Source organism: Crinia signifera, chromosome 5 (assembly GCF_055691185.1).
Source record: "Crinia signifera chromosome 5, ASM5569118v1, whole genome shotgun sequence".
Classification (NCBI taxonomy): Eukaryota; Metazoa; Chordata; class Amphibia; order Anura; family Myobatrachidae; genus Crinia; species Crinia signifera.
The window spans coordinates 156,833,824-156,860,591 of NC_139221.1; the positions used below are offsets into that span (position 1 = coordinate 156,833,824).

General features: G+C 45.0%; 1 protein-coding gene across 4 annotated transcripts in view; it reads right to left on the reverse strand.

The window, feature by feature from the left end:
• Positions 1–26,768, reverse strand: part of SLC12A7 (solute carrier family 12 member 7) — a 267,868-nt gene that overhangs the window by 66,489 nt on the left and 174,611 nt on the right. For all 4 annotated transcript variants that reach the window (XM_083188158.1, XM_083188159.1, XM_083188162.1 and 1 more), the window contains exons 3-6: positions 16,667–16,789; positions 10,530–10,676; positions 8,966–9,020; positions 3,576–3,706 (exon numbers count right to left, since the gene is read on the reverse strand). In XM_083188158.1, coding sequence (XP_083044284.1) covers positions 3,576–3,706; positions 8,966–9,020; positions 10,530–10,676; positions 16,667–16,789 — 456 coding nt within the window. The remainder of the gene's footprint in view (positions 1–3,575; positions 3,707–8,965; positions 9,021–10,529; positions 10,677–16,666; positions 16,790–26,768) is intronic.

Genomic DNA, 26,768 nt, shown 5'->3' on the forward strand with positions numbered 1-26,768 from the left:
GATTGGAGAGGTGCGAGGCGGGTGAGAGGTAGCCCAGAGAGAAGGATGTTGCAGTAGTCAAGGCGGGAGATGACAAGAGAGTGAATGAGAATTTTGGTCGCGTCAGTGGAGAGGAATGGTCTGATGCGTGAGATGTTGCGTAGGTGAAAGCGGCAAGACTGTGAGAGAGCACGAATGTGGGGGGTGAAAGAGAGGGAGGAGTCAATGATGACACAGAGGCAGCGCGTTTGGTCGGTGGACGTGATCTTGGTTTCACCAATGCAGATGGAGATAGTGGGAGAAGAGGGGATGTTCGGGGGATGGAAGATTAGAAGTTCAGTTTTAGCCATGTTTAGTTTCAGGAAGCGTTGGGTCATCCAGGCTGAGATGGCCGTGAGGCATTCGGAGACCTTGGACAGGAGATATGGGGATAAGTCGGGGGAGGAGAGATAGATTAGGGTATCATCAGCATAAAGGTGGTAATGAAAACCATAGGAGCTGATGAGGGTGCCCAGAGAGGTGGTGTAGAGGGAGAAGAGGAGAGGGCCAAGGACTGACCCTTGGGGAACACCGACTGGCTGCGGGGTAGTAGGAGAGGAGGAGCTTGGAGTGGAGACGGAGAAGGAGCGATCGGAGAGGTATGAGGTGAACCAGGAGAAGACCGTGCCAGTGATGCCAAAGGAGCGGAGGGTGTTGAGCAGGAGAGGGTGGTCAACAGTGTCAAAGGCAGCCAACAGATCAAGCTGGATGAGGATAGAGAAGAGGCCTTTGGATTTAGCCGATAGTAGATCATTAGTGACTTTGGTCAGGGCAGTTTCAGTGGAATGTAAAGGGCGGAACCCGGATTGGAGGGGGTCTAGAATGGATCTCCTTGCGTCTCCAAGAATCTGGTGAGCTACCTTTAAATTGTTTTCTCTTCTATGCAAAGAAGAGAGTGAATCCTTTTTTATATACTTTTAGACTGTTTTTGTGTGATTTTTTAAGGAAATGTTCTTCCTTTTATGTGACTTTTTATTTAATAAAGCATTCAGTACTTTTTTTACCTTGAAACTACGGAGTGGACTGCTTCTCTTTGGGATTTCCAGTAAATTTATTCATATTGTCCAGCGCTGCAGACCGGTTCCCATTCCATTTGCTAACATTTGGGTCTAGAATGGAGTTAGCAGTAAGGTGGCTTAGGAGACGATTATAGGTCAGACGTTCTAGGAGCTTGGAGGCAAAAGGGAGGAGGGAGATGGGCCTGTAGTTGGATGGAGAGTTGGGGTCCAGATTTGTTTTTTTTTGAGAATTGGGGAGACAAGAGCGTGTTTGAAGGAGGAAGGGAAGATCCCAGAGGATAGGGAAAGATTAAAGAGGTGAGCCAGGTGAGAGCAGACTGACGGACTGAGACGACGGATAATATTGGAGGGGATAGGATCGAGCGGGCAGGTGGAGGGAGAAGCAGATTGAAGGATAGAGTGGACATCAGCAGCAGTGGTGGGGTAAAATGAGGACAGGGGTTGGAAGGAGGGGAGTGGAGATGTAGGAGGGGAGGAGGGAGAGGGTGAGGTCATGGCAGCAGTGATGGCAGTCCTGAGAGAGGAGATTTGGGTTGAAAAGTAGGTAGCAAAATCAGCGGCTACGATGGAGGACGGAAGAGCTGGAGGAGGGGGGGAGAGCAAGAAGTTGAAGGTGGCGACGAGCCTGCAGGGATTGGATGATTGGGAAAGGATGAGGGACTTAAAGTAGGATTCATTGGCCAGAGCAAGGGCAGAGCTGAAGGAGGAAAGAATGAATTTGAAATGGAGATAATCCGCAAGGGAGCGTGATTTCTTCCAGAAGCGCTCAGCAGTGCGAGAGCACTTTTTAAGGAATCGGGTGATAGGCAAGTGCCACGGTTGGGGGTTGGAGCATCAAAGGGGGATATAGGAGGGAGGGCAGGCAGAGTCCAATGCCGAAGATAGGGTGTCATTATAGAGGGAGGCGGCGAGGTTCGGGCAGGACATGAGGGCGATTGGGGCGAGAAGAGGACACAGCGTGTTTGAGAAGGCAGCAAGATCAAGTGTGTTGACGTTATGCCGTGAGACAATGCGCTTCGGAAGGGGGGTGGGAGAGGGGGAAGCAGTGAGGGAGAAGGAGATGAGGTGATGGTCAGAAAGAGGAAAAGCCGAGATAGTGTAGTCAGTAAGGGAACAAGAGCGAGAGAAGACGAGATCGAGGGAGTGTCCTTGGATGTGGGTGGGAGAGGTAGTCCACTGAGCCAAGAGAGGAGCAGAGAGAGAGGAGTTTGGAGGTGCCAGGATCAGCGGGGTTATCCAAGGGGATGTTAAAGTCACCAAGAATGACAGATGGCAGGTCAGAGGAGAGGAAGTGTGGAAGCCAGGCGGCGAAGTTGTCAAGAAATTGGGAGATTGGGCCAGGGGGGCGGTAGATTGCAGCGACACGGAGGTGGTAGGGGTAGTATAGACGGATAGAGTGAGACTCAAAGGAGGAGAAAAGGAGAGAGGGTTCAGGGTGAATGACACTGTGGGTGCATGAGGCTGAGAGGAGAAAACCCACACCGCCACCTTGGCGACCGTCAGGCCTGGGAGTGTGAGAGAAAGAGAGGCCACCGTGGGAGAGAGCAGCTGGAGAGACAGAATCAGAGGTGGAGAGCCAGGTCTTGGTGATAGCAAGGAGGTGGAATGCTCTAGAGATGAATAGGTCATGGATGGCAGGGAGTTTGTTGCAGATGGATCTGGCATTCCATAGTGCACAGGAAAGAGGGGGGGTGGGTTGTGTATTTATGTGGATAAGGTTTTTGGGATTGCAGAAGAGAGGGGGGGTCGTTGGGAGGGTGGGGGTGCGGGGGCGAGTGGTCAGGATAGGTATGGGATGGGAGGGGGGAGGAGCAATTGGAGAAAGTGAAGTTGAGAGATTAACAGCCATGAGGAACCGAAGGTGAGAGGGTAGGTTAGTGAAAGCAGACAGAGGGATTTGGGAGGACAGACAGCGTCTGTAGTAGATTTGCGAGGATGTGGTAGAAAACAGAGTGAGAGAGAAGGTAACAGGCAAGGAACTACTGTCAGAGAGGAGACAAGTGGGTAAAATCAGGTTGATTGAGTAACCATGATTTTCACGAAAATGTTATTGTGTTGAATAATTGCATTGGTAATATTGTGTTCTTTGATAACTGATAATCACATTTAGTCATTATGTTTGTTACAAATGCAATATTAATTATTGATCATAAATTATTCATTTTGTATATACTGTATTTGTATAATTATTTTTCAAATTGTATATTGTATTGAATGTACATTTACAGGGCTTTTAATAAAAGATGTTAAAAAAAATGTTAAGTTGAGTGAATTGGTCTTTATCACCAACATGAGGCAAATGCCCCAAGGCATCCCAGGGTGCCATGACAAGCAGTTTGGGTACCACTAGCTTAGGCAATTCTCCATCGTTTATAGAACTACAAGTAATGCTTCCTCCATAGCAATGAAATGCTGCAGAACAATTTGTGATTTTGTTCTGTGATGTACCATAGGTGTAATTGCACCGATCTAAATAATGTTCCCAATATTTTCTGAAGCATATCATTAGGGGAAATAAAAAAAAATAAAAAAACTTACCAAAAGAATTTCAATTGTACCTAGAATGTACATAGATCCTGCAAAAGTTGTACCCAAGTAGAAGCAAAGTCCTACAGCACCACCAAATTCTGGACCCAAAGATCTTGAAATCATATAATATGATCCTCCAGCTGTTAAATTCAACAACAAAAAAGTTAGCCTAGCAAACAATACATCACACACAAAGTTTCATTAAAACAGAAGATTAAATAAGGCGGTTATAGGACATGCAAATTTTAATTATTTATGTAATTTAAAAAGCTTTACGATGCTCTACTGAAATAAGTACTTGTACAACCTTTATGTTTATGTTGTTGTGCTTGTTCAAATATTCTCTGCATTCGCTGCAGAATATGTGTGCGCTATATAAATAATGCATTTACATATATACAGAATTCAAACACAATTAACATATTTACAATGACCCCAAATGAAGAGAAGATCTTGCTTATGAAAGATTATGGGTGGGCACACTGGGACATGTTGGAGATTAAGGAGAAGGGGTGTTTGTTAATATGAAAAAAGTTTTATGGGGAAATTTAAGGACGAGTAAGATGGATTAAAGTCTGAGTTTGAAACGTTGTTTCTGTTGGTAACACAAGATTGGAAATTCCAAGGGAGAGCCAAGAGACATGTAGTCAGTTAAGGCAGTAGTTGTCAGAGCAAAATGGCTGGGTAATAATTTGTCTAATAAAGAGGTACTTGTTTAGTTTCACGGGGGCGGCACGTGCCACTCTAGCTACGAATCTTGGCAGCTTGCCAGACTGCATTAAGCTACATTACCAGCGTAGCGCAGCAGCTACGCGCTACGTTATCAATGTAGCGCGGCAGCTACGTGCTACGTTATTAGCGTAGCGCAGCAGCTACGTAGTATCTGTAATGAACTACATTATCAGCGTAGTGACTCTGTGGCAGCCTAGCGCTGACAGGTCATTGTGGTACTTGTAGTTCCATAGAGAAATGGACAACCCGGCACACCGCTAACAAAGGGAGCACCTGAATTTTGCGTAATCTACTCAGGACTTCACTCTCTTCAGCAATCGGGCAATCATTTGAAATGGCAGGAACACATAAGCCAACTGGACATTCCAAGGCACTGTCATCGCATCCACCGCCCACGATAGTGGATCCCTGGTCCTGGAACAGAACCTGGGAACCTGACAATTGAACCATGATGCCATCAAATCCACGTCCGGTAGTCCCCAGATGTCCACAATCTCCTGGAACACTTGAGGATGCAGTGCCCATTCACCTTCCAGCAGTTCTTTTCTGCTTAGGAAGTCTGCTTCCACATTCTTTACCTCGGAGATAAACACTGCTGGCAAGGCTGGAACATGTTTTTCCGCCCATTAAAGAATTCATTTTGCTGTGTGTGCCTCCCTGATGGCTCAAATATGCCACCGCTGTGGCATTGTCCGACTGAATACGGAGGGGAGATCACTTCAACTTCTCCTCCGCCTGCGACAAAGTCTTCCATACTGCCCTCAATTCCAAGACCTTTATTGGAAGTACAGACTCCTCTCTGGACCACAGACCCTGTAATCGCAAATCCAGAGCCACCGCCCCCCTGCCCCTGAGACTGGCATCGGTGGAGACCACCAGCCACTCCCAAGACTGTGGGGAGCGGCCCCACTGAAGAGAGTACACATCTGTCCACCACCTCAGTGCAGCTCGTGTTTACGGTGTCAAGACCACTTTATCGGTCTTCATGGTTTTGGTGTTCCCTGGCCAATCTGCCAGTATGTTCCACTACGTTTACGTTTCTCCAACGTTCGAGAATGAAACCTGGCATATTGCAGGATTTCGAGTGTGGCCACCATCTTTCCTAAGAACTTTTGGCAATTCCACACAGAAGGATCTGGCGGCCCCAGGATCTGCCAAGCCATTTGACAAATATCCCTTGCCTTTGACTCTGGCAGGAACACCCGATGTAAATAGGTATCCAGTATGACTCCCACATGGGACACAGCTCAGATTTCTGTAAGTTTAGAATTCAGCCAAGATCTTGCAAAAACTGAATAGCTTCGGAGAGGTCCTGAAGCAATCTTTCTGCAGACTCCGCTTTGAACAATAGATCGTCCAAATACGGGATAGCAACAATTCCCTTTTGTCGGAGGACTGCCGTCATTCCTGCCATAATTACTTCCCCAACACCCTTGGGGCAGTGGCCAAACCAAAGGGCAGTGCTTGAAACTGAAGATGGAGGTCCCCTATCGCAAATCGCAGTAGAGACTGATGATCTGCATAAATAGGCACATGTAAATATGCGTCTTGAATGTCCACCGACGCTAGAAATTCTCCTGGCTCAACAGAACTGACCTTAGAGATTCCATCCTAAAATGATCCACCCATAGATGTAGATTTAAGGACTTTAAGTTCAGAATTGGTCTGAACGTATTGTCTGGTTTGGCACTAAGAACAGAATGGAGTAGAACTCCTTCTTTCTGTCCTCTCGCGGTACCGGGATCACCATGCCCTTTTGCAGGAGAGACTGCGCCGCCCCCAAAAGGGCTGTTCTGAGACGTGCCTCCCTGGGCAATGGTGAAGGCAGGAACAGCCTTGGAGGGAATCCCTTTAGGTTTATCCTGTAGCCTTGGGACACTACATTGAGGACCCAAGGATCCTGACCTAATAAGGCTTAAGCATCCCGGAACTGCAAGAGGCAGGGACCCATGCTGAAGCAATCATTGGTCTAAGGGTATAACCCACACCTTAGAAAATTGCTTTAAGACAACCTTCCAGTTTCTTGTCCACAGGGTCCTTAAAAGCCGCACCGCCCTGTACTGGTAACACGGTAGCCTTAGATAACCTAGCTACTGGTCATCTACCAAGGGAACCTTTTCCCATAACTTTACATGCTCCTCCGGCATGGGATATAGGTTTAAGAACCTTTTAGGCATCTGGAGCCTCTTATCGGGCATTTTCCAGGCCCCTCCTAGTAGATCCTGCAACCCTTCATCCGAGGGAAAGGTAACTGCCTCTTTGCGTTGCCTTTTAAAAAAACCTGAGTTGGAGTTTTATTTTCCTCAGACAAATTCAATGCCTGTTTCACAGCCAAGATTAAATCATCCAGACCAGGGACAGAACTTTCCAGCTCATTCCTCTGTTCCCATGACTCCTCTTCCTCACATTATCCCTCCTCCTATGACTCCCTGTAAAGAACTGGAAGAGAGGCTATGTGGAGCCTGGAAGCCGTCTCCGGCTCCTTAGAAAACTGCTCCATAAAAGTGTTAAGCCTGTTAATGCCTTGCGCAGTATCCTGCATTACCTGCAGAAACGCAGGCTCTGGATGAGAGGAAGAGAGCCAAATGATTGCTGAGAGGATGACAATGGCCTAGGAGAATTAACCAACTCATCCCTCTGCTTATTTGAAACCTGCACCAAAGCAGTAATTGACCTGCCTAGGGATGCAGCCCACTCAGGTTCAGACTGTTTACCCCTCTGAGCTTGTTCTCCTCTGGGTACAGCTTCACACACAGGGCAAATGTCCTGGGGCAGGGTCAGCGCGTGAAGAATGTGCTTAAAGGGGTCCTCCGCGCCTAGAGTCTTCCTAGAGATAATCTCCTGGAGGTCCCCCTTTGGCGCTTATTCCGCCACTTACAGGATCCCCACATCCTCTCTATGTTTTGCGTATGCACGCCGCTCTCTGGATCCATGAAGTGGAAGCGATGGTTGACCCTGGCATGATGATAGCCAGCCTGCTCCAGTTGGTCGGTATGGTACGCCCTCCAGCAGTCGCTGTAGATAGTGGTCCTCGGGAGCACGTGCCTCTCGATGGCAGCCATGAGCGTGCTAGCATCCCGCCTCTCAACTACCGTCAAGAAACACTCTCTGGTCTGCCTCGAGATGCCCCTGAAAACTCACTACCCGACATTGGCCTTTCAATGGACAAAAAGGCTCTCATCGACCTCCACTATGGTGCCTGGGCCACCAATCTTCCGCTGAGGCTGCGACGGGAGGTCGACAGCGCAGGCCTCATGCAGCAAATTGTTGTACTGCACAGTGGTGGCCTGGGACACAAAGAGATGGTGTTGGCAGAACCAAACACTGGTCAGCTCCTCAGCCCAGCAGAACACAAATCTTAGCAGGGTGACGAAGGTCAAGTGGCACTCTAAACCACTGTGCTGCCCTCAAACTGACCTTCTTGCCACAGACCCTGATATGGCAGTGCCACATCCGCTCCCTAATAGAGAGCCTCATCGGGTGCCCATTGGGGCAGGTCTGGGTCTCGGGTAGGAAATGTTGCCCCGGCAGAAACGACACTGCCTCCTCCTCACTGAGGCAGAGTAAATATAGTCAGCCTCTCTGCAGCCATTTGTCTGATATGTCTGCCTGTCACAAAGTACAACAGCTCACTGACAACGTTCACGGTTTACCGCTCAATCTATTCCAGCTGACTGACTATGCAACAGCTGACTGACTACGCTACCCGCATACCGCTCAATCTACAAGCTTACTGACTTAGTCACGAGAACTAGACGCTGTTTCTGACAGTGACGCTAATTCTGACTAGAAAAAGACGCTAGACGCTTTTATAGCTAGATGCTAGGCGCTTTTCAGTAAATACGATGACCGTACTGCCTATACGCTACTTCTGACTGACTACGCTGATAGATTACAGATGTAAAGCAGCTGGCTACGCTACTTCTGACTGACTACGTTGATAACACGCTGATAACGTAGCTTAAAGCAGTCTGGCAAGCTGCCAAGATTCATAGCTAGAGCGGCACGCGCTGCCGCGCTACGCTGACAACGTAGCTTAAGGCAGTCTGGCAAGGTGCCAAGATTCATAGCTAGAGTGTACGCACGCCGCCGCCGTGAAACTAAACAAGTACCAATAAAGATTAGAGATGCAGGATGAAAACTGATGGGTTTTGCATGTGAACGAGAAGACAATGACTAGAAGGGGTGGAGGAAGGTGTTATAAACAGAGAAGGACTGACTAGAAGAGTAGGTGAACCATGACAGTAATTTGTCACAGAGGCCAATGGAGTAGCGGCTTTGCAGAAGGAGAGGGTAGTTGACCAGGTCATGCCTGATATATATGAGGGGGGGGGGGGAGGGGTGTGACCCTCTGTTTAGGATCATAAGAAAAAGCAAATATTCATATATCAGTGATAGTTAAGACGATTATAATCAGAAAAGATCATTTTATGCACTTGAATATATTTTAGTCAGTCAGGAATCACTTTTACTGAAACCAACCATGAACATAATGAATTGTGCTCAACGGGAGAAATGAAAATCTTGGCATGGCATACAAAATGATAAATCTCATATATTGCTCTGTTCAATAAACATATTCACCAGTAACATACTGTACAGCTCATTGTCATGATCACTGTGGTAACATAATTGTACATAATAAACAAATATGTCATAAGCCATACCTGGCACTACTCCATTTGTTGCAATTGCACTCATTGATATGGCAGTCAGCATGGTCTACAAAAAAAATTAAATAATATATATTAGTGCAAATATTATGGGATTTTACTATTTACTAAGCCTTGAATAGAGATAAAGTGGACGGATATAAAGTAAGAGCAAATCAGCTCCTAAATGCCATGTCCCTTGGCTGGGTTTGGAAAATGACCGTTGGTATTTTGGGCCTGATTCATGTCCGATCGGCATATTTTCGCCGGCATATTTGCTCTATTATATTTTGGCTCTGCACATGCGAATATATACAGATGTAGGGCCACTGTGCGGACGCCTTTGGCAACTTGCACAGTCACCAAGATGTTCGTGTAGGGGAAGGGGGGGGGGGGGGGGGTAGTCAGGCTGGAGGCAGTCCGGGACCTAGTTGAAGTAACAATGCTAATGGTTTGGTACAACTTGGTCAAATGGCTAACCTATTAAACATTTTAATATACTATTTTTAATAAACTATTAACCAAAACAGAGGATAAACACTAAGCAAAATATTACAACAGTCGGAAAGCCAGTGAATCGCTGAAAACTGCTGCTGATAGTGGAAAGCGGCCGTGGCTTCAACAATCCAGTATCAATTTTCAACAAAGCAGTTTTGACTTTTTGAAAAGTTGAATCTGCATAGGGGAGTCCATTGAATACTGATGGGCATTATTTCTGCCTGTCGAAAATATCAGGCCGGGATTGAATACCCCTCTATGGGTCAGATGTAAGCCTCGGGGAGGGGGAAATAGTGACGTGAGCCTATTCAATACTGCTTTTCCTGACAACATTGAAGCAGCATCTCAACAGATAGGACCAGACTTTAAAAGCAGTCAGGCCCGGTTTGCTGAAAACAGCCGTGGATTGTTGAGATCACGTCCAGCTCTCGACAATCCAAGGCCCTTTTTTCGCAGACACGCACCTTTTTCGCTGATCGGCGGGCGGGAGATTGAATCTCGCATGCCAATCAACAGGCGAGCGAAACGAAAATGGGACAGGGTCCCGACTGTTGAGACGTAACGACAATCGGGACCCAGGATTGAATACGCCACTTGGTGTGTGATAAAATGGAAAGAGATAAATTACCATCCAATATGCCATGTTACAGGCTGTGTTAAAAAAATTAGTTAGGAGTTGGATGGACCATTATCTCTTTCCATGGCAGAGTACAGTGCACAGTGCACGTTTTCCAGGTCACCTGGCAGGTGCACAGCTGCACTCATTACTCATTTACACATTTTAAAAGATCCCCAGTTGGAGCTAATTATTTCACCTGTGATTCTGTGTGGAGACCTAGAAAATATGGACTGTTTGGGGTCCTTGAGGACCGAGGTTGAGAACCACTGGCATAGTACATCTTGCCCTATAATATTTACTATCTGAACTGTTAAATAAAAAAATATTGGTGGCAATAAACATCTATCTTATGACATAGGCAATTATTATTTTATGGCCCACTAAATTGTACAAATAACAGAAAATAATCGGAAACACAATAAAACAACAACATATAATAATAGCAGCAATGTTAAAACATACACATGAACAGCACATCAGGACGATGAAAAATGACTCGAGTACTCCAGCTGTACCAACAATCCATGTCAATCGCAGAAAAAGTATAACTCCAAGGATGTTTTGTAAACATGGTAAGTATACTCCAATAAAGGTTCCCATTCGCGTTTCCTAAAAGTGAAAAACAAAATATTGATTCTTTAAATAAAAAAAATACTGAATACAGGTTGAGTATCCCTTATCCAAAATGCTCGGGACCGGGAGAATTTTGGATAACGGATCATTCCGTATTTCGGAATATTTTAATATTTCAATGACGTATTTTGAAGTATCTTGCATTTATGCTGTATAAACACATCAAACACATGAAATACACAGATATATTTTATTTGTTCAAAAAACAAGGTTTTAAAACATGAAACCAAATTGATGTACTATCTCAGGTACTGAATTTGAATGCCAAGCAATAATTTTCTTGCACATATATAGTGCCATTTACATATCATGTCCTCAGTAGTGCTGTTACAAAATGTCTCCAATAAGTTTTTAGCAAAAAAAACCAAAAAACACTATCACTTTCTGGAATGTATGGTTTTCGCAATAATTTGCATAACGGATATTCGGATACGGGATACTCAACCTGTTAAAATATATTTTTTTAATATTTAGCTAGGCTTACCAAGCTGTCCCTTTAAACTGGGACATTCTTGGATTACACACATTCAGTTGCTGATTAAAACTAGGAGAAAACATGCTTCAAGTCAGCCAGCCACAGAACCGGTGTAATCCAAGAGCTTCCTGGTTTAAAAGGCATACTATGGTATGTCCTTTCTTCCCCACATTCAATATGTCTCCAAATCATGTTACATGCATCTAAAAAACATATCCAAAATACGACCGTATCTCACACAAGACACCACTAAATCTTTTATCCATGCACTCATTATATCCCGCATTGATTATCGCAATAGTCTCCTAACTGGTCTTCCCAAGAACAGACTCTCACCAATACAATCCATTTTAAATGCTGCTGCTAGGCTGATCTTCCTTGCAAGATGCTCATAGTCTGCTGATCCGCTCTGTCAGTCCCTCCATTGGTTACCTGGATCTTACCGTATTCAATATAAAACACTTCTACTAGCATATAAAGCTATTAACCACACTGCACCAGCATATATCTCTGTACTTGTCACAAAATATCTCCCATCTCGACCACTCCGCTCTGCACAAGATCTGCGTCTCTCTTCTGCACGGATCATTATTACAGGACTTTCATCTGGCTGCTCTCATCCTATGGAATGCGCTTCCATGCACATAAGACTCTCCACTAGCCTCCAAACTTTCAAGTGTTCCCTGAAAACTCACCTCTTCAGGCAAGCCTATCATATTTAAGTTCTACACGCATAACCCTCTGAGGCACTTATGTATTATATAGCTTCCCTTCTGGACTTGTAACTTGGTGGGACTGCTATGCTATTACTGGTGCCTGTCCTTGTGTTTCCCTCCTATATCCCTATAGATTGTAAGCTTGCAGCAGGGCTCTCTTACCTCAGAGTCTGTCTGTTGTTACCCAGTTTGTTTTATCACTGTCTACTATTGTAAAGCGCAACGGAATCTGCTGCGCTATATAAGAAACTGCGAGGAGCAAGGGCAATGCCAGGGCCCCCGGTAAAATGTAGACTGCTCCTTTGCTTCCCTACATCACAGCTGTATTGTGTACTAAGAATTGTGCTGTTATATGTTACCTGTGCTCTGTTTTTGTTCTTCAGTTCTGGTTATGTTCAGTTCTGTGTACCCAGTATTGTTATAATGTATGCCATATATATGGTGCTGCAAACTACTTATGGCGCCTAATAAAGAAGAGGTAATAGTAATAATAGTAATAATGACGAACACTATTGAGTCCCTTCCAATTACATTTTAAATCCCAGTCTGCCATTGATTGTGGAAACGCACTGGATCCTTGTGATTGATGAGGTGAATGTGTAGTCTTATTTAGCTTTTCTCTATTATGTTGACATGAGAATGGCAACATATTTGCGTTCTTCTCTGTGCTGTTTACAGTATGTTGCAGCCTCACAGTGTAAACGTTCCATGAAATGCCTGCGCAGTTCATAAACCGCTAACAATTACCACTTTCACCAATGGCTTTTTTGGTAACCATAGATTATATAAAATAACACATACTGAATCATTATTGTGAGGGATCCAGGAATAACTACAGATGTGTTCTTATGCCCTCTTTCCCACAGTCATGCTAAACAACATATATTAGCTGTGCTTCATTTACAGACTCACACACGTATCAAATTTATCAATTTAGTCTCGTGAAGCGGGTTTGTGACTCAGATGCAAATTGGGGCGAAAAAAACTTGTCACAAGCCAAGTCACACAGGAACTGGCAACTTACTCACACCAGGCTTCTTGCGCCGCATAGCATATTGAGGCAAGGTGTATGAGGACACATCTGTATAATTAAGAATGTCACAAACATAACTGGCCCGAACACATCAAAAATACTGTGCTGCTCCCTTATGTGCATTGCTGCATTTGGCATGGGTTTTTGTAAGCAAGCACAAATCATATATAGACAATATAGCATTTTCTTATACAAGCTATTATTTTGCCTTTGATTATTATGCATATAATTCATTGCATTTATTTTTAACACTTACATTTTTTTTCCCGTTGTTTGTAAATGAATAGCTTTTTACTAATTGACCTCTTCTCCTACACATATATAGTGCACCAGGAATTCTATACCACAACAGGTCTGAAGCATAATTTTTTGCAAGAAGAGGAATGTGCGTATCAGTACAGACATACAGGGATGAACAGGGAAGGTGAGACAACTCTTGCATGGATGCCTGTGATGTAGTGTGCCCATATGCCACACATACAGCAGCCACTAAATGGTGTACAACCCTACAGGGCTCCAAAATAACATAATTGATCTAGGGACAAATTTATGCAATCAAAAAAAGGTGCTATTGACGTGTTCCAATGATGTTACAAAGGCACAGCACACTCAATTTGCCTGTAATTGAATTAACCCCAATGTGTTTTAATGAACGAACGTCATTGTCCGTGTCAGACAATACCTTTTTCCCATATATTTACATTGGATGCCAACATACAATTCCAATACTGAGAAGGATGGCTGCTGTGCAATGAACTATTGTGCTACATTTACTAAAGTGCGAGTTTTTAGAAGTGGAGATGTTGCCTACAGGAATCAGTCAGAGTCCAGCTAGGATATTCTGGAAAGTGCTAGTTACATGATAATTAAAAACAGATTGGATGAGATAGGGAACATTCCCACTTCTAAATATAATTTTAGTCAATATACCCTTTATTCTACAAGCAGCATAAAGGAGCCAAGTCAAACACATCTAGGCAGTTCTATACAGCCGAACAACCCTGGTTACAACCATATACAGTACTCATGTGAGTGCCCACCGCAATATGAGGAGTACCTGTGTATCAGCATGCTGACTCACCCACAGTTTTCCGGTCAGCAGCTACAACCAATGGGCCTGATTCAGATCCGTTCGGTACTGCGTGCATTCGCACGCAGTACCGATGTTGTGCGTCTGCACATGCGCAGGCGGGTATCTGCGCATGTGCAGGCGTATGGTGCGTGCACCCACGGCAACCTTTCGTGCCGGCATTGGGGGGGGGGGGGGGCGGCCTGCCCCATTACCATATGGGAACGCCCAGCGTTCCATGGGTGTTCCAATGAGAGCGCTGGGCGTTCTCATGGTAATGGGGCAGTGACGCGGGTGTGGGGGGCGGGTAGCTGACATCACCAGATGTCAGCTGCCCAGCCATATCCACGCCAGCGTGCACGCATATATACGCAACTGAAAAGTCACTTATATATGCGTGCACGCTAAACATCATTTGATGGTCGGTGACCATCGAAAGATGTGGGCGGTTACCCGAGCCATGCGAATGGATGTTTATGCAAAACATCCATTCGCAGCTGTTCGGGCGAAGCCGCACTTTGAGGGGGCGGCAGGTGGGCAGTCGTTCGCTGGGCGGGGTTTGGTGGACTTGCAAGGCTGCGAATTCGCAGCCTTGCGAATCAACCTGAATAACCCCCAATATCACTAGTAAATGTTGTGTGCAAAAGATCCCTCTAAAACAGATTTACCTTCTACACCGCATGCTATGAATGAACATGGAAAGTTGCTTTCATGCCTCCAACACTCCCAATAAATGGATCCATTGCATAAAATCACAGGTTCATCGCCCAGTTACCATTCATTCCACGGGCACCAGAAAAAGTGGTTCCAGAAAACAGCAAAAGGGGAGCATGAGAGGGAAGAAGGGGATCATTTAAGACATACTTTATGGTATATGGCTGTGGCCACTGCCTCACTCTTCCATCCCCCATTACCTTTCTAGTGTATTAGCAGTCACTTCACTTGCTTTGTGTCTCTGCAATGCACATATGCGGTATGCTGGCCATAAGTGGTGGCCATCCTGCAATAACTTGCTGGAGTCCTGTAATAATTGTTATTGTTTGGTGGAGTCCCAGAGCATAATAGTTTAAGTACCCCTGTGTTAAACACAAGTTAAAAATCCTTGTAAATAGTCAGTCTCGCTGCAAAGAAAAAATGGGACCAAATTCAGGCTTGATCGCAGGGCAAATACAGTATGTTCTCAAAATGGGCAAACCCATGCTGCATTGCAGGTGGGACAAATGTAACATGTGCAGAGAGAGTATTTGCGGGGGGTGAGTTGAAACTAATTTAAATTGCAGTGGAAAAATAAAGCAAGTATTTACCCTGCACAGAAACAAACATCTTAATGCACCCATACACTAGTCCAACTTGTCTTAATGACAAGTCAGACCAGACTTCCCGGCAGATCCCCAAGGAGGACTACATCCAACTTGGCACCATTTTTTGCATTAAAGGACTCCCAGGGATCTGCTGGCTGAGTTCAAGGGAAGTTGGATGCAATACATTGCGGGTACTAAAAAGCACTCACAATATGCTGCTGATGGGTGCACATAAGATTTATCTTACAGTATGTGCAGCACGTCTGACCTCTGACCCGATGCGTGCGGGACTATGCATTGGTTCGGAGTGGATGTCAAACACAAATGTGATTTGGCCTGATTTCACACAATTTCTCATCCTGATCCGTCAAAATCAGTAAAATCAGGCCAAATCGCACTAGTGTATGGGGATCCTTAACTCTCTCTACACATGTTTTGCCCAACCTGCAGTGGAACATGGTTTTGTCCTTTTTGAGACCAAATTTGTCCTGCAACCAGATCTGAATAAGGCGCATGATCTCATAGCAAGAAATAAGGTGCATCTCACTAAATGTAAGATCGTGAGATTGGAAATAGATTTAATCCTGAATGAAGCCCAGAACACAGATGTTCTACTTAAGTGTGTTTTGAGGAAATTAATACACAAGTGATTTTCAACCTTTTTCACTAAAGGCACACTGAACACAATGAGGAATACCAGTCTGTGCTTGATAGAAATTGGTTGTTCTTACTGTACATACATTTTGTCAGTTAAGAGAAAACTAGCTAGTTAGTGCTCTTCTAACGCACAACATTGTGTGTCTCTGGCCCCCGCCCACACCAAATCCACCCCCAGCAGCAAGCATACAAAAGCTGTCTCACCTGGGGCCAAATGCACTAAGCTTCAAAAGTGGTAAAATGGAGAGTGACAAACAGCCAGCCAATCAGCTCCGACCTGACATGTCACAGACTGTGTTTGCAAAATGTCAGGTAGGAGCTGATTAGTTGGTTGTTTATCACTCTCTATTTTATCACTTTATAATTTTAGAGCATCTGGACCCTGATCTGTTCATCTAAGGAGCAGACACACATGCAGGAAATAAAGCCAAGCCACCCTGTATCTCTGCACGGTCTGTAGAATCTTGGGAAAACTCAGCATGCCAGCTCCACAAATGTGGCACACTGGTCAAAAACTCTGCACTAGAACACAGTAAATGTAGCCCTGGTATTTGGCACTGGAGAAACTGGATTTAAGTATGCACAAAGAAAAAAGTTGGATGGATTATTCATTCAACAATTCAGCTGCATCATTTTTTTATGTTTTTCTAACAGTCAGAATAAAGCCTTTTTTCTATCTATTGAATTACTTTATTAAATAAAAATATTGCATTACCTTCATTTCTCTCCTCTTGCGATCATCATATTCTTCATGTTCTATGACTCCCTGAGGTAAATTTGTGTAATTTGCAAGTTTATTTAGTAGTGATGACACCATTGGGTTACTGTCCATTTCCTCCTGCAGAGATGAAGTTATAAACATGAAATACTGTTATCATGTACCAACACTTGTGCAATTTTAATGCTTTTTTGTACCTAAGCCCCTGAAAAGTGACAGAACTATGCCTTCTGATATTTGCCTTTGGGAGTAGGCACATACTATGGAACAAAAACAACACCAAAGGGATTCGGTATGAAATCCCGATGGTCAAAATACCAACAGCTATTGACAGACGGTCAAAATCCCGACATGGTCAAAATCCCAACATTTAAAATCCCGACATGGTCAAAATCCCGACATTTAAAATCCGGACAAGGTCAAAATACAGACACATAGAATGTAGACATGTGAAAAAGTCAACATGACTTTCGGTCGACAGGTCCCGTGGTCAACATGGGTTTTTCACAGTTTTTTTTACCCAAATATCGACACAGTCGACATGGACACAGTTGGAAGTCAACCGCAGCCCCTCGCTTCACACGCTTGCTGAGATGAAGAGGAATGAGCCAAAAAGTAGTGATGAGTATGGAATGGAGCAGAGAGAGAGGGGAGCTGGATAGGTTACCTATACTACTTATACCTAGTCTAGTTGAGAGATGGTCAGTGATACCCCTTTTACACCAAAATCCCTGGTCAGACCCTGGTCTTTGAACATGGGAGTTTCCAGGGTTGGGACCCAGCTTCATACCCCATTTACACAGCACTGTGACGCAGGTCGGACCCAGGTCTGCACCGTTTACACTGAACCTGGGTCAGCACTGCTTTTCCCTATGGATGACATTAAAAATGTCCATTTTAGGATAAACTGCCATCCAACTTTCCCTCAATGATTTAAAATAAAAATTAAAAGACATGACAAGTTAGCACTGAAAAATTTTGTTTTTTTATTTAGTAAAATATTTTTCAAAAAGTTTTATTCACTGCTCAAGCACACATAGCGGTTTCAAAGTGCAGCATCACCCATGTGCTCTCCCCAGCCCCTTCCACTGCAGCAGCAGACTGAATCTCCCATGTGCTCCCCCCCCCCAAAAAAAATATAATAATAATAATACAAATTATACTGCATCCAATTATGATTTATGTGTGCACTGCCGGTATCCTTCCTGGCTGCTGTCTTTTGCCACTGCAGCGCACTGTGGAAAGGCGTCCAGCACTTCTGGTATCCTTTCAGCACTACCTAGATGTCCCAACCTGGGTTCGCACCATTTACACCACCCACGACCCAGGTCCAACCAGTGTTCAACCCTGGTCAGGACCTGGGTAGGAGACCAGTGTTACTGGACCTGGGTTGACCCCTTTTACACCAACGCTGACCTGGGTCCGACCTGGGTTATTTCTTGGTGTAAAAGGGGTATGAGAAAGAGTGTGATACTGGAGATAAGGGGCAGATTTATTAAGCTTGGAGAAGAGATAAACTGGAGATAAAGTGGAGAAAAGGTAAAAGGAGATAAAGTACCAGCCAATCAACTCCCAACTGTCTTTTTCAAACACTGCTGATTGGTTGTGCTTTATCTCCTTTTACCTTTTCTCCGCTTTATCTCCAGTTTATCTCTTCTCCAAGCTTAATAATACCCATTTTACACCAAAATCCCTGGTCGGACCCTGGTCTTTGAACACAGGAGTTTCCAGGGTTGGACCCAGCTTCATACCACATTTATACCCCTTTTACACCAAAACGCTGGGTCGCACCCGGCTTTTTTAGACCCAGGTTCAAGCCGGGTGCGACCCGGCGTTTAGTGCCATTTACACCAGGCGGACAGCCCGACCCGCACCCTCGCCCGCCCCCCCCCCCCCCCGGAGCTTGGAGATGACAGCGCGATGTCATCTCCAAGCGCCAATCACCGCCGCGTGCCCCAACGCTGCTGGGGGCAGCCCAGCACTAAGGTAAGCTGCTAGGCTGCCCCCAGTCCCCGCACACACTCCCCCCGCCGTCGCACAGGAGGTGAATGGATGCTGCACACAGGCATCCGTTCACCTCCCTCCCCCGCCGCCACTGCTGCTGCTGTCTGCAGGGTATAGCAGACAGCAGCGCCGGCTGTCAGTGACTGTCAGGCTGACAACCCGTCCAACCTGCGGACGCTGTGGTCCGCAGGTTGGACGTTCCCCATTCATGTAAATGGGAGCCGGGTCATCCGACCCGGCGTTCCCATTTACACCGCCCTCTACCCAGGTCCTAGCCGTGTTCTACCCAGGTCAGGACCTGGGTAGAAGTCCCGTGTAAAGGGACACGGCGTTAGGGATTTACACCGCCGAAGATCCGGGTCTGACCCGCCGCTCACCCGGATTTTTCGGCGGTGTAAAAGGGGTATTACACAGCACTGTGACCCAGGTCGGAACCCAGGTCTGCACCGTTTACACTGAACCTGGGTCAGCACTGCTTTTCGCTTTGGATGACATTAAAAATGTCCATTTTAGGACTGATAAACTGCCAGCCAACCTCCCCTCATTGATTTAAAATAACAAAGAAAAGACATGACAAGTTAGCATTGAAAAATGTTGGTTTGTTTATTTTGTAAAATATTTTTTCAAAAAGTTTTATTCAGTGCTCAAGCACACACAGTGGTATAAAAGTTCAGCATCACCCATGTGCTCTCCCCAGCCCCCTCCCCTGCAGCAGCAGACCGAATCTCCCATGTGCTCCCCCCCCCCAAATAATAATAATAATATAAATGATACTGCATCCAATTATGATTTCTGTGTGCACTGCCCGTATCCTTCCTGGCTGCTGTCTTTTGCCACTGCAGCGCACTGTGGAAAGGTGTCCAGCACTTCTGGTATCCTTTCAGCACTACCCGGATGTCCCAACCTGGGTTGGGACCATTTACACCGCCCAGGACCCAGGTCCAACCAGTGTTCAACCCTGGTCAGAACCTGGGTTGGCCCCTTTTACACCAATGCTGACCTGGGTCCGACCTGGGTTATTCCTTGGTGTAAAAGGGGTATAAATCTGCCCCTCAGAAACTGGAAGTGACATGAATGGGGGATATCATGAATGGGGGGGCGGGGGGGGGGGGGGGCAGCAAAGGACAGCCGTTTGGATGTGATCCGTAGGTGTAAATTTACTAAGATGGGAGTTCTATTTCACATGGGATGTTGCTATGGGCAACCAAAATCAGATACTAACGTTTATCTTTTAGAAGGTTCTATTTAAATAAGTAGATTCTGATTGGTTGCCCATAGCAATATACCATGTGAAATAGAACTCCCATCTTAGTAAATTTCCTCCATAGTGAGGTCATTAATTGATAGTGGAAAGGAGACAGACAAGGGAACTTAAGGGTGGAAGAATGGATACTTTAGTTCGTATTAAACCTGTTCAATTTAAGGAAGCCCTGTAACATCCAAAAGAAATAGGCAGTGAGATTGGTACACTACAAAATCAATATAACCTCCCTTCTAGAGAAATATTTTCATACAGTAGTATCGTTCATTGGATAACTAGCTTATTAAGGTCTTCAGGACCAATACTCTTGCCACCTCCCAACATATGAGCAAAGATCCTATCTGGTAACCACAGAGGTTTCCAACACATTCTGATATGATATAGTGCAAGGTACGGAGTTGAAAAATAAATCACCCACACAACTACAATGGGAAACAGACATAGGAAACAGTTCAGTCACAAAGGCAAATTCCTTCTCAAATGGACAAAACCATGTGCAATGCAGGTGGGCAGATGTAACATGTATAGAGAGAATTAGATTTGGGTGGGGGTTTTAATTCAAAGTGAGATCTATATTGCAGTGTAAAAATAAAGTAGTCAGTATTTTCCCTGCACGGAATCAAAATACTGTAACTCACCCAAATTCAATTCTCTCTGCACGTTACATCTGCCCCACCTGCAGTGCACATGGCTTTCTCCATTGAGAAGGAATTTGCCTGTGTGAGTGAACCAGAATAAGGGCCATAAACTGCTCATGTACTCGGCAATAATGGGAGTCAAAAACGTGGCCTATGGTATACAAACTATGTTGGAGGAACTGTGAGGAGGGATTCAGTATTAAATCCCGGCAGTCGGGATCCAGGCGCTCAAAATGCAGACGCCGAAATCCCGACAAGGGGGGGACGTGGATCGCCCCCCCTTGCGGGCTCACTGCGCTCGCCACGCAGCGGGCCCGGTGCCTCGCTACGCTCGGCACACTCATTTATTCTCCCTTACAGGGTGTCGTGGACACCCACGGAGGGAGAAAGTGTCGGGATTTCGGCGTAGGGATTTTGAACGCCGGGATCCTGACCGCCGGGATTTACACTGCATCCCGTGAGGAGATAGGATATATCTTCCATATCTTTTGGGCAGGTTCTAAAATCCACCAGCTCTGGAAGGATGCCTTTACCCGTGCAAATAAAGTCCTACATATCCCCCTTCTAGAGTCACCTTCATTAGCCCTATTACATATCGACCCAAAATATCTAACTCAGACCCTTATATGTTAGGCAACCAAATTATTGCCACTAGAGCTGCAATAGAGCAGTATTGGAAAAATAACACCTACAATCATCTAGAAAATCCACCACGCCTAAAGGCCCCCATACATCGAGGCGATTTGGTCCGATTTCGGCCGATTGCGACCAATCGGCCTGTTAAATCGGACCAAATCGCCTCTCTCTGACATGCAGTCGGGTTCGATGAGCGGTCCCGTGCGCATCGGATCCGACTAGGTGGTCGGACTGGCTGACCGTCCGACCACCCGTTCTGGGGCGGGCGGGAAGCAGGGACGCATGCGATCCATCACAACGGATCGCATGTGTCCCTGCCGCCGGGAAGGTTCCGGCGGCTCGCACTCTGTCGGGTGTCCGTACACTGCTGCGAGACGTCGCAGGCAGTGTATAGGCACCTTTACAGATGGAGACCCTGGGACTACCTTATTCTTTTAAAGCTAATTCTCCACTAGTGAAATGGTTCAGTTAGGAAGAGTTCTCAAGAGATGGGACTAAATTTACTTGAAACAGATTAACCATTTGAAACTAGAGCATTAGAGTCCATAATCATATTGCTAAATATTCTGACTCTCTATATTATTCTTGCTTTATATGAGAATTAAATATATTTAATTTTTCGTGATAAATGTATGCAGATCTGATTTTGGAAGTTTGGTATCGGAAACCCCATTTCATTTAGTTCTGTATATTTCCCCATTCTGGAACAAAATTGTCAATAAAAAAAAAGAAATAGGCAGAAAGACTAGTGTATATATGAGTGAGGAAAGTAAGAAGTCAAGGGAGGAGAGCTGTACGTTATCCAAGACAGGGGCTATATAAAGTGATGTACATGATGTTGTTAAGCGTCGGGCATCTCCATCTACGGCGGCGCTGGACTTCCCCGATCACGCCGCCGGGGTCGGAGGCCGGCTCTTTTAGCGCCTAAAACAGCCTAGTGGGAACACTAAATGGCAGTACACATTGGAGAAAGGACTGTGTTGGGAAATGTCTCGGTGGTAGGCATGGGACTGTAGAGATGCTTAACACAGTGCTGTACATGAGGAGTATGTAGTGATTCTGCTGGATGTGAGGACATAAATACAAAGTATTGGAATGTGGATGGTATAAGGCAGTTATGACAAGTGCATGACTATAAACTGGTGGGCACAGGGTACATTTGTTGCATACCCTGGTATATGTGGTGGGCATGGGTGTTCTATTGAGCATGGCTTATTCATTATCTACTGTGAGCTGTGTACACACACATTTAAGTCTTTTTGGTACTTGTTATAGCATGGCGCCAGCGATAATTTTTATCTATCGGGACCTAAAAAATCGCGTCAATCGCATCGCATGCAACCAAATCGCATGCGATGGACGCAATTTTTGCTTTGGAACCAATGTAAAATGGTCCCTGAGACCCGATTTTACATTGGCCCCAATGTTAAATGCCCCCCAGACCCCAATTTTCATTGTATCCCCACCCTGATGGGTCAAATGCCCCCCCATTGTTAACGCCACCCCACGATTAACGCCAACCCGAAGCATGGCGAGCACAGCGAGACCGTGAGGGGCGGCGGTACGCGTCCTCCGACCTTTTCATACCCCCACTATCCACGTCGGTGTGGAGCTGATTTTATATAGTGTGGCGAGCGCAGCGAGCCCGAAGCATGGCGAGCGCAGCGTGCCCCGCGAGGGGGCGTGCATAACTTCACAGGTATTACGCATCCGCTCGCCACGCTTCGGTGGCTCGCTGCGCTCGCCACACTACATAAGATCAACTCCATGCCGACGTGGATAGTGGGGGTATGAAAAGGTCGGAGGATGCGTACCACCGCCACTTACCACGCTTCTGGTTGGCATTCATCGTGAGGTGGCGTTAACGATGGGGGGGGGCATTTTACATACAAATTACCCATCAGGGTGGGTATACAATCAAAAATTGGGTCCATTGGGCCATTTAACATTGTTCCCTATGTAAAATCTGATTTTACATAGGAATTTAACATTGAATACAATGCATTCAATGTTAAATTGCGTCGGTCGCATCGCATACCTTCAAGGTAAAGGCATGCGATGGACACGATTTTTTAATTGTCGGGGAAAAGGCTAAAAATAGCCCTAAAATCGCGTCGGTCGCGTCCATCGCATACCTTAACTTAAGGTATGTGATGACCCATGACGGGCGCCGTGCTAGGAAACAAGTACCGTCTTTTTTTATTTTAAATCATAAAAGAGAGTTATGAACCCACTTTACTATAGGTTTGCTTACCATCCATATTGGACACACTATTTACATTTTCATCCTGCTACTCTGACGGATCTGGTCCTCTACCAGCTTTTATAAAGGGAAAAATAAATCAGCCTAGAGTGTTCTATGATTTACGTCTGGCCTGAGGGGTTATTCTTGTTGATTCGCAGCCTTGTGAGTCCACCAAACCCAAACCGGCGAATACCGGGCCACCTGCCCCCCCCCCCCCCCCCCCCCCCCCACCAAACCCAAACCGGCGAATACCGGGCCACCTGCCCCCCCCCCCATTCACGCACTGGCTGTGAATGAATGTTTAAACATAACCTATCCATTCGCAGGCTGTGGGGAAACACCCACCTCATTCGATGGTCGCACGCATATAAAAGGAACTCTAAAATCACTTACATATGCGTGGACAGTTTGGAGGAAGTTGGCGGGCAGCTGACATCCAGTGATATATATGTAAATGGCCCGGCCTGCTGCCCACAATGTTGGGTGCATGCACCCGGCAAACAGTATGTTCACCGTGGCCACACTCTGAACATTCGCATAAATGCCCCCGTCGAACATCGGCCCCGTGCGAACGGACCAGAATAAGGTCCTGAGTTTGTTAGTCACCCACACATCCACTAAGGGTATTGTTAACAGATATTTATATTGTAATATGAAAGGTTAATATAATGTCCTTGAAGTGAAAACTAATTAAGACATCAGTAATGTAATCTGAAGTGTAAAATTATTTTCAAGAAGTTTTCAGTCAGAAATGTATTTCTGGGATTACTATGTTATATTTGTATCTCTGCGAATACTGCAGGAAATACAATGCTACGCCAAATTGATTTTTTTTTTATTCCTTTGTCCTTCAGGGAACCTTACTGCTGTTGATCAAAATAGAACAGCTTGTTTGTGGTAGATAAACGTAACGAGATTCAACCAGGCTTTTCACTTACTACTTCCAGCTCATGCTTAAAACCTTCCTGCAAATCAGAGGGATTACTACTATGGCTTCATGTCACTATATTCTAAAAAACACATAAACCCTGACTTAGAAATATAGTATGCATTAGATGAGACAACTAAAAGTCAATTTGTGGATCTTTATTGTCAAAACATTCTTGCCAAGTTTCTTAAACATAAACATTTAAAACTCCATCATCATTTATATAATCAACAGCACTCTTTGATGTCCTATGTCAGTGGTTCCCAAACTGTGTGCCGTGGCACCCTGGGGTGCGTTGGGCAACTTGCAGGGGTGCCCTGGATTGGTGGGTCATGACCAATTTAAAATATTTTATGACAAATGTAAATTGTGGACAAACAGAAGTGAATCATGTCCATTACCACATAACTGACCCTAAGGATAAGATATAAACACAATTAATATTTTATTCTGATTATATCACTGATAAACGTTTGGCTTAGGGGTGCTGTGAAAAAAATTCTGATACCCAGAGGCGCGGTACTTCAAAAATGTTTGGGAACCTCTGTCCTATGTAATACTACTGAATACTATGCAGCAGACTATGGGGGGTATTCTATCCCCGCAGTTATTTCCGAAGAACAACAGAATGGGCTCGACTGTCAAGAACAGCAGTGAATTGACGCGATCATGGATGGATCTTGACAATCCACGGCCGTTTACGCGATCATGGTGGGACATTGAATCCCGTCTGGTGATTTGCAGTCGAGCAAAACAAACAGGCCCAGGGTCACAGCTATGGACGGTATTTAATCAGCCGCGGTAAATGACTGCGACTTATCAACTCACTTTTGGCAAGTCGATTAGTTCCGATACTGGTACTATATCAGGGATTTTGTTTCGTCTGCCTCAGATACCTAAGGATTTATTTTACAATAACGGACACAGAAATACTTCAAACCAAATTTCTTGCGAAAACAATGTGTATTTTTTGGGTGTGTTTGTGTCAAAAGTACATTTCCAGTGGAAACAAGAGCTATACAGCAATTGTATAGCCCGATAGTAACCATTATGAAAAAGCCCTTGTCTGAGAGTATTATTACCGTGGCAAATAGGTTCCCCCTAAAAGCTAAATTTATGTCAACCACTATTGGTCAAAACTCAAAAGTTCAACACAAGAAAAACACATGAAATGCTTCACATGCATTAGATGGACACATACAAAACGTCAACATGAGAAAAGGTTGACATGAGTTTTAGAGGTTTTTGTGTCTATGTCGACAAAGGCCAACATGGATACCGTATAAGGTCAACATGGACACAATATAAGTTATTATATTCTCCCTCTATGCCCACTGGGATAGTAAAGTATGAACAAGTTGGTTTATTAAAAGAAAAAAACATGAAAAACTCATATCGACCTTTTGACCATGTAAACCTTTTTAACGGTGTTGACCTAGACATTGTCGACCTAATAAACGCATACCGTGTGACATCTAGAAAGGTTCACACAGGTGGAGGCATAGAAGCACATCCAATATTGCTTTATCTTTTAATGTTATTAGTTAAAATAAATCAATTCCAGTTGTCCTGAGGCCATTGTTTTGGAGTAACAGTAATGGAAAGAGCCTGGAACAGGCGGTTGTAGTTAGAGTTAAGCTGGGTACATGCTACATGATGTGTGTACACAGCACCATCGCCTGGGGTTTGTGCACAGCGACGGCCTAAACATTAATAAATAGAATAATGTAAGAATAAAAAATGAGTGTAATAAAACCAGGGCACCCTAGGAACTCTTTACCCATCTTCTAATGAAAATATTGTAGAAAGTTTAAAGAAAAAGTACCTAGTCTTTGGTCAGCATAAACAGTAAATGAAGAAATAATTATCTCTTAATTGAATTGTATTAAAATGCATCTCTCAATTTTATTTAGTAATCCTTTTGTATCAATTCAAATATATTATGGAAACACTAGCTCTATGTAGGTATTTTGTGCATCAACACAAATGGATACCTATAAACCTGGGCCAGTGCAGAGGATGCAAATTAGGGAGGCACTAGGCTGGAGAGGCCCTCTCCCTGCTCTGCTACCAGGCTGCTGTGCCTAGCAAGCTGTAAGATAGGCAGTGGTCCAGCTGTGTTAAGCATGGCTCCATGCAGGGCCGGATTATAATGGGGGCACAAGGGGTCGGTACCCCTGGGCCCCCACCTCTAGCTAGGGGCCGCCTGTGGTTGCATTTATTTAAAAAAAATTAGCTAAAGGTTTTGTGCATGGGAGTGGGGTAGTGCTGCAGCTTCACCTATCTGCCAATGTGACAATGATTAATGGTGCTGAGCACCGGGAGCCAAGGCACACAATGGATTACTAGGAGTTGACCAAGTCCCATGACACTTTACACCAGAGGGC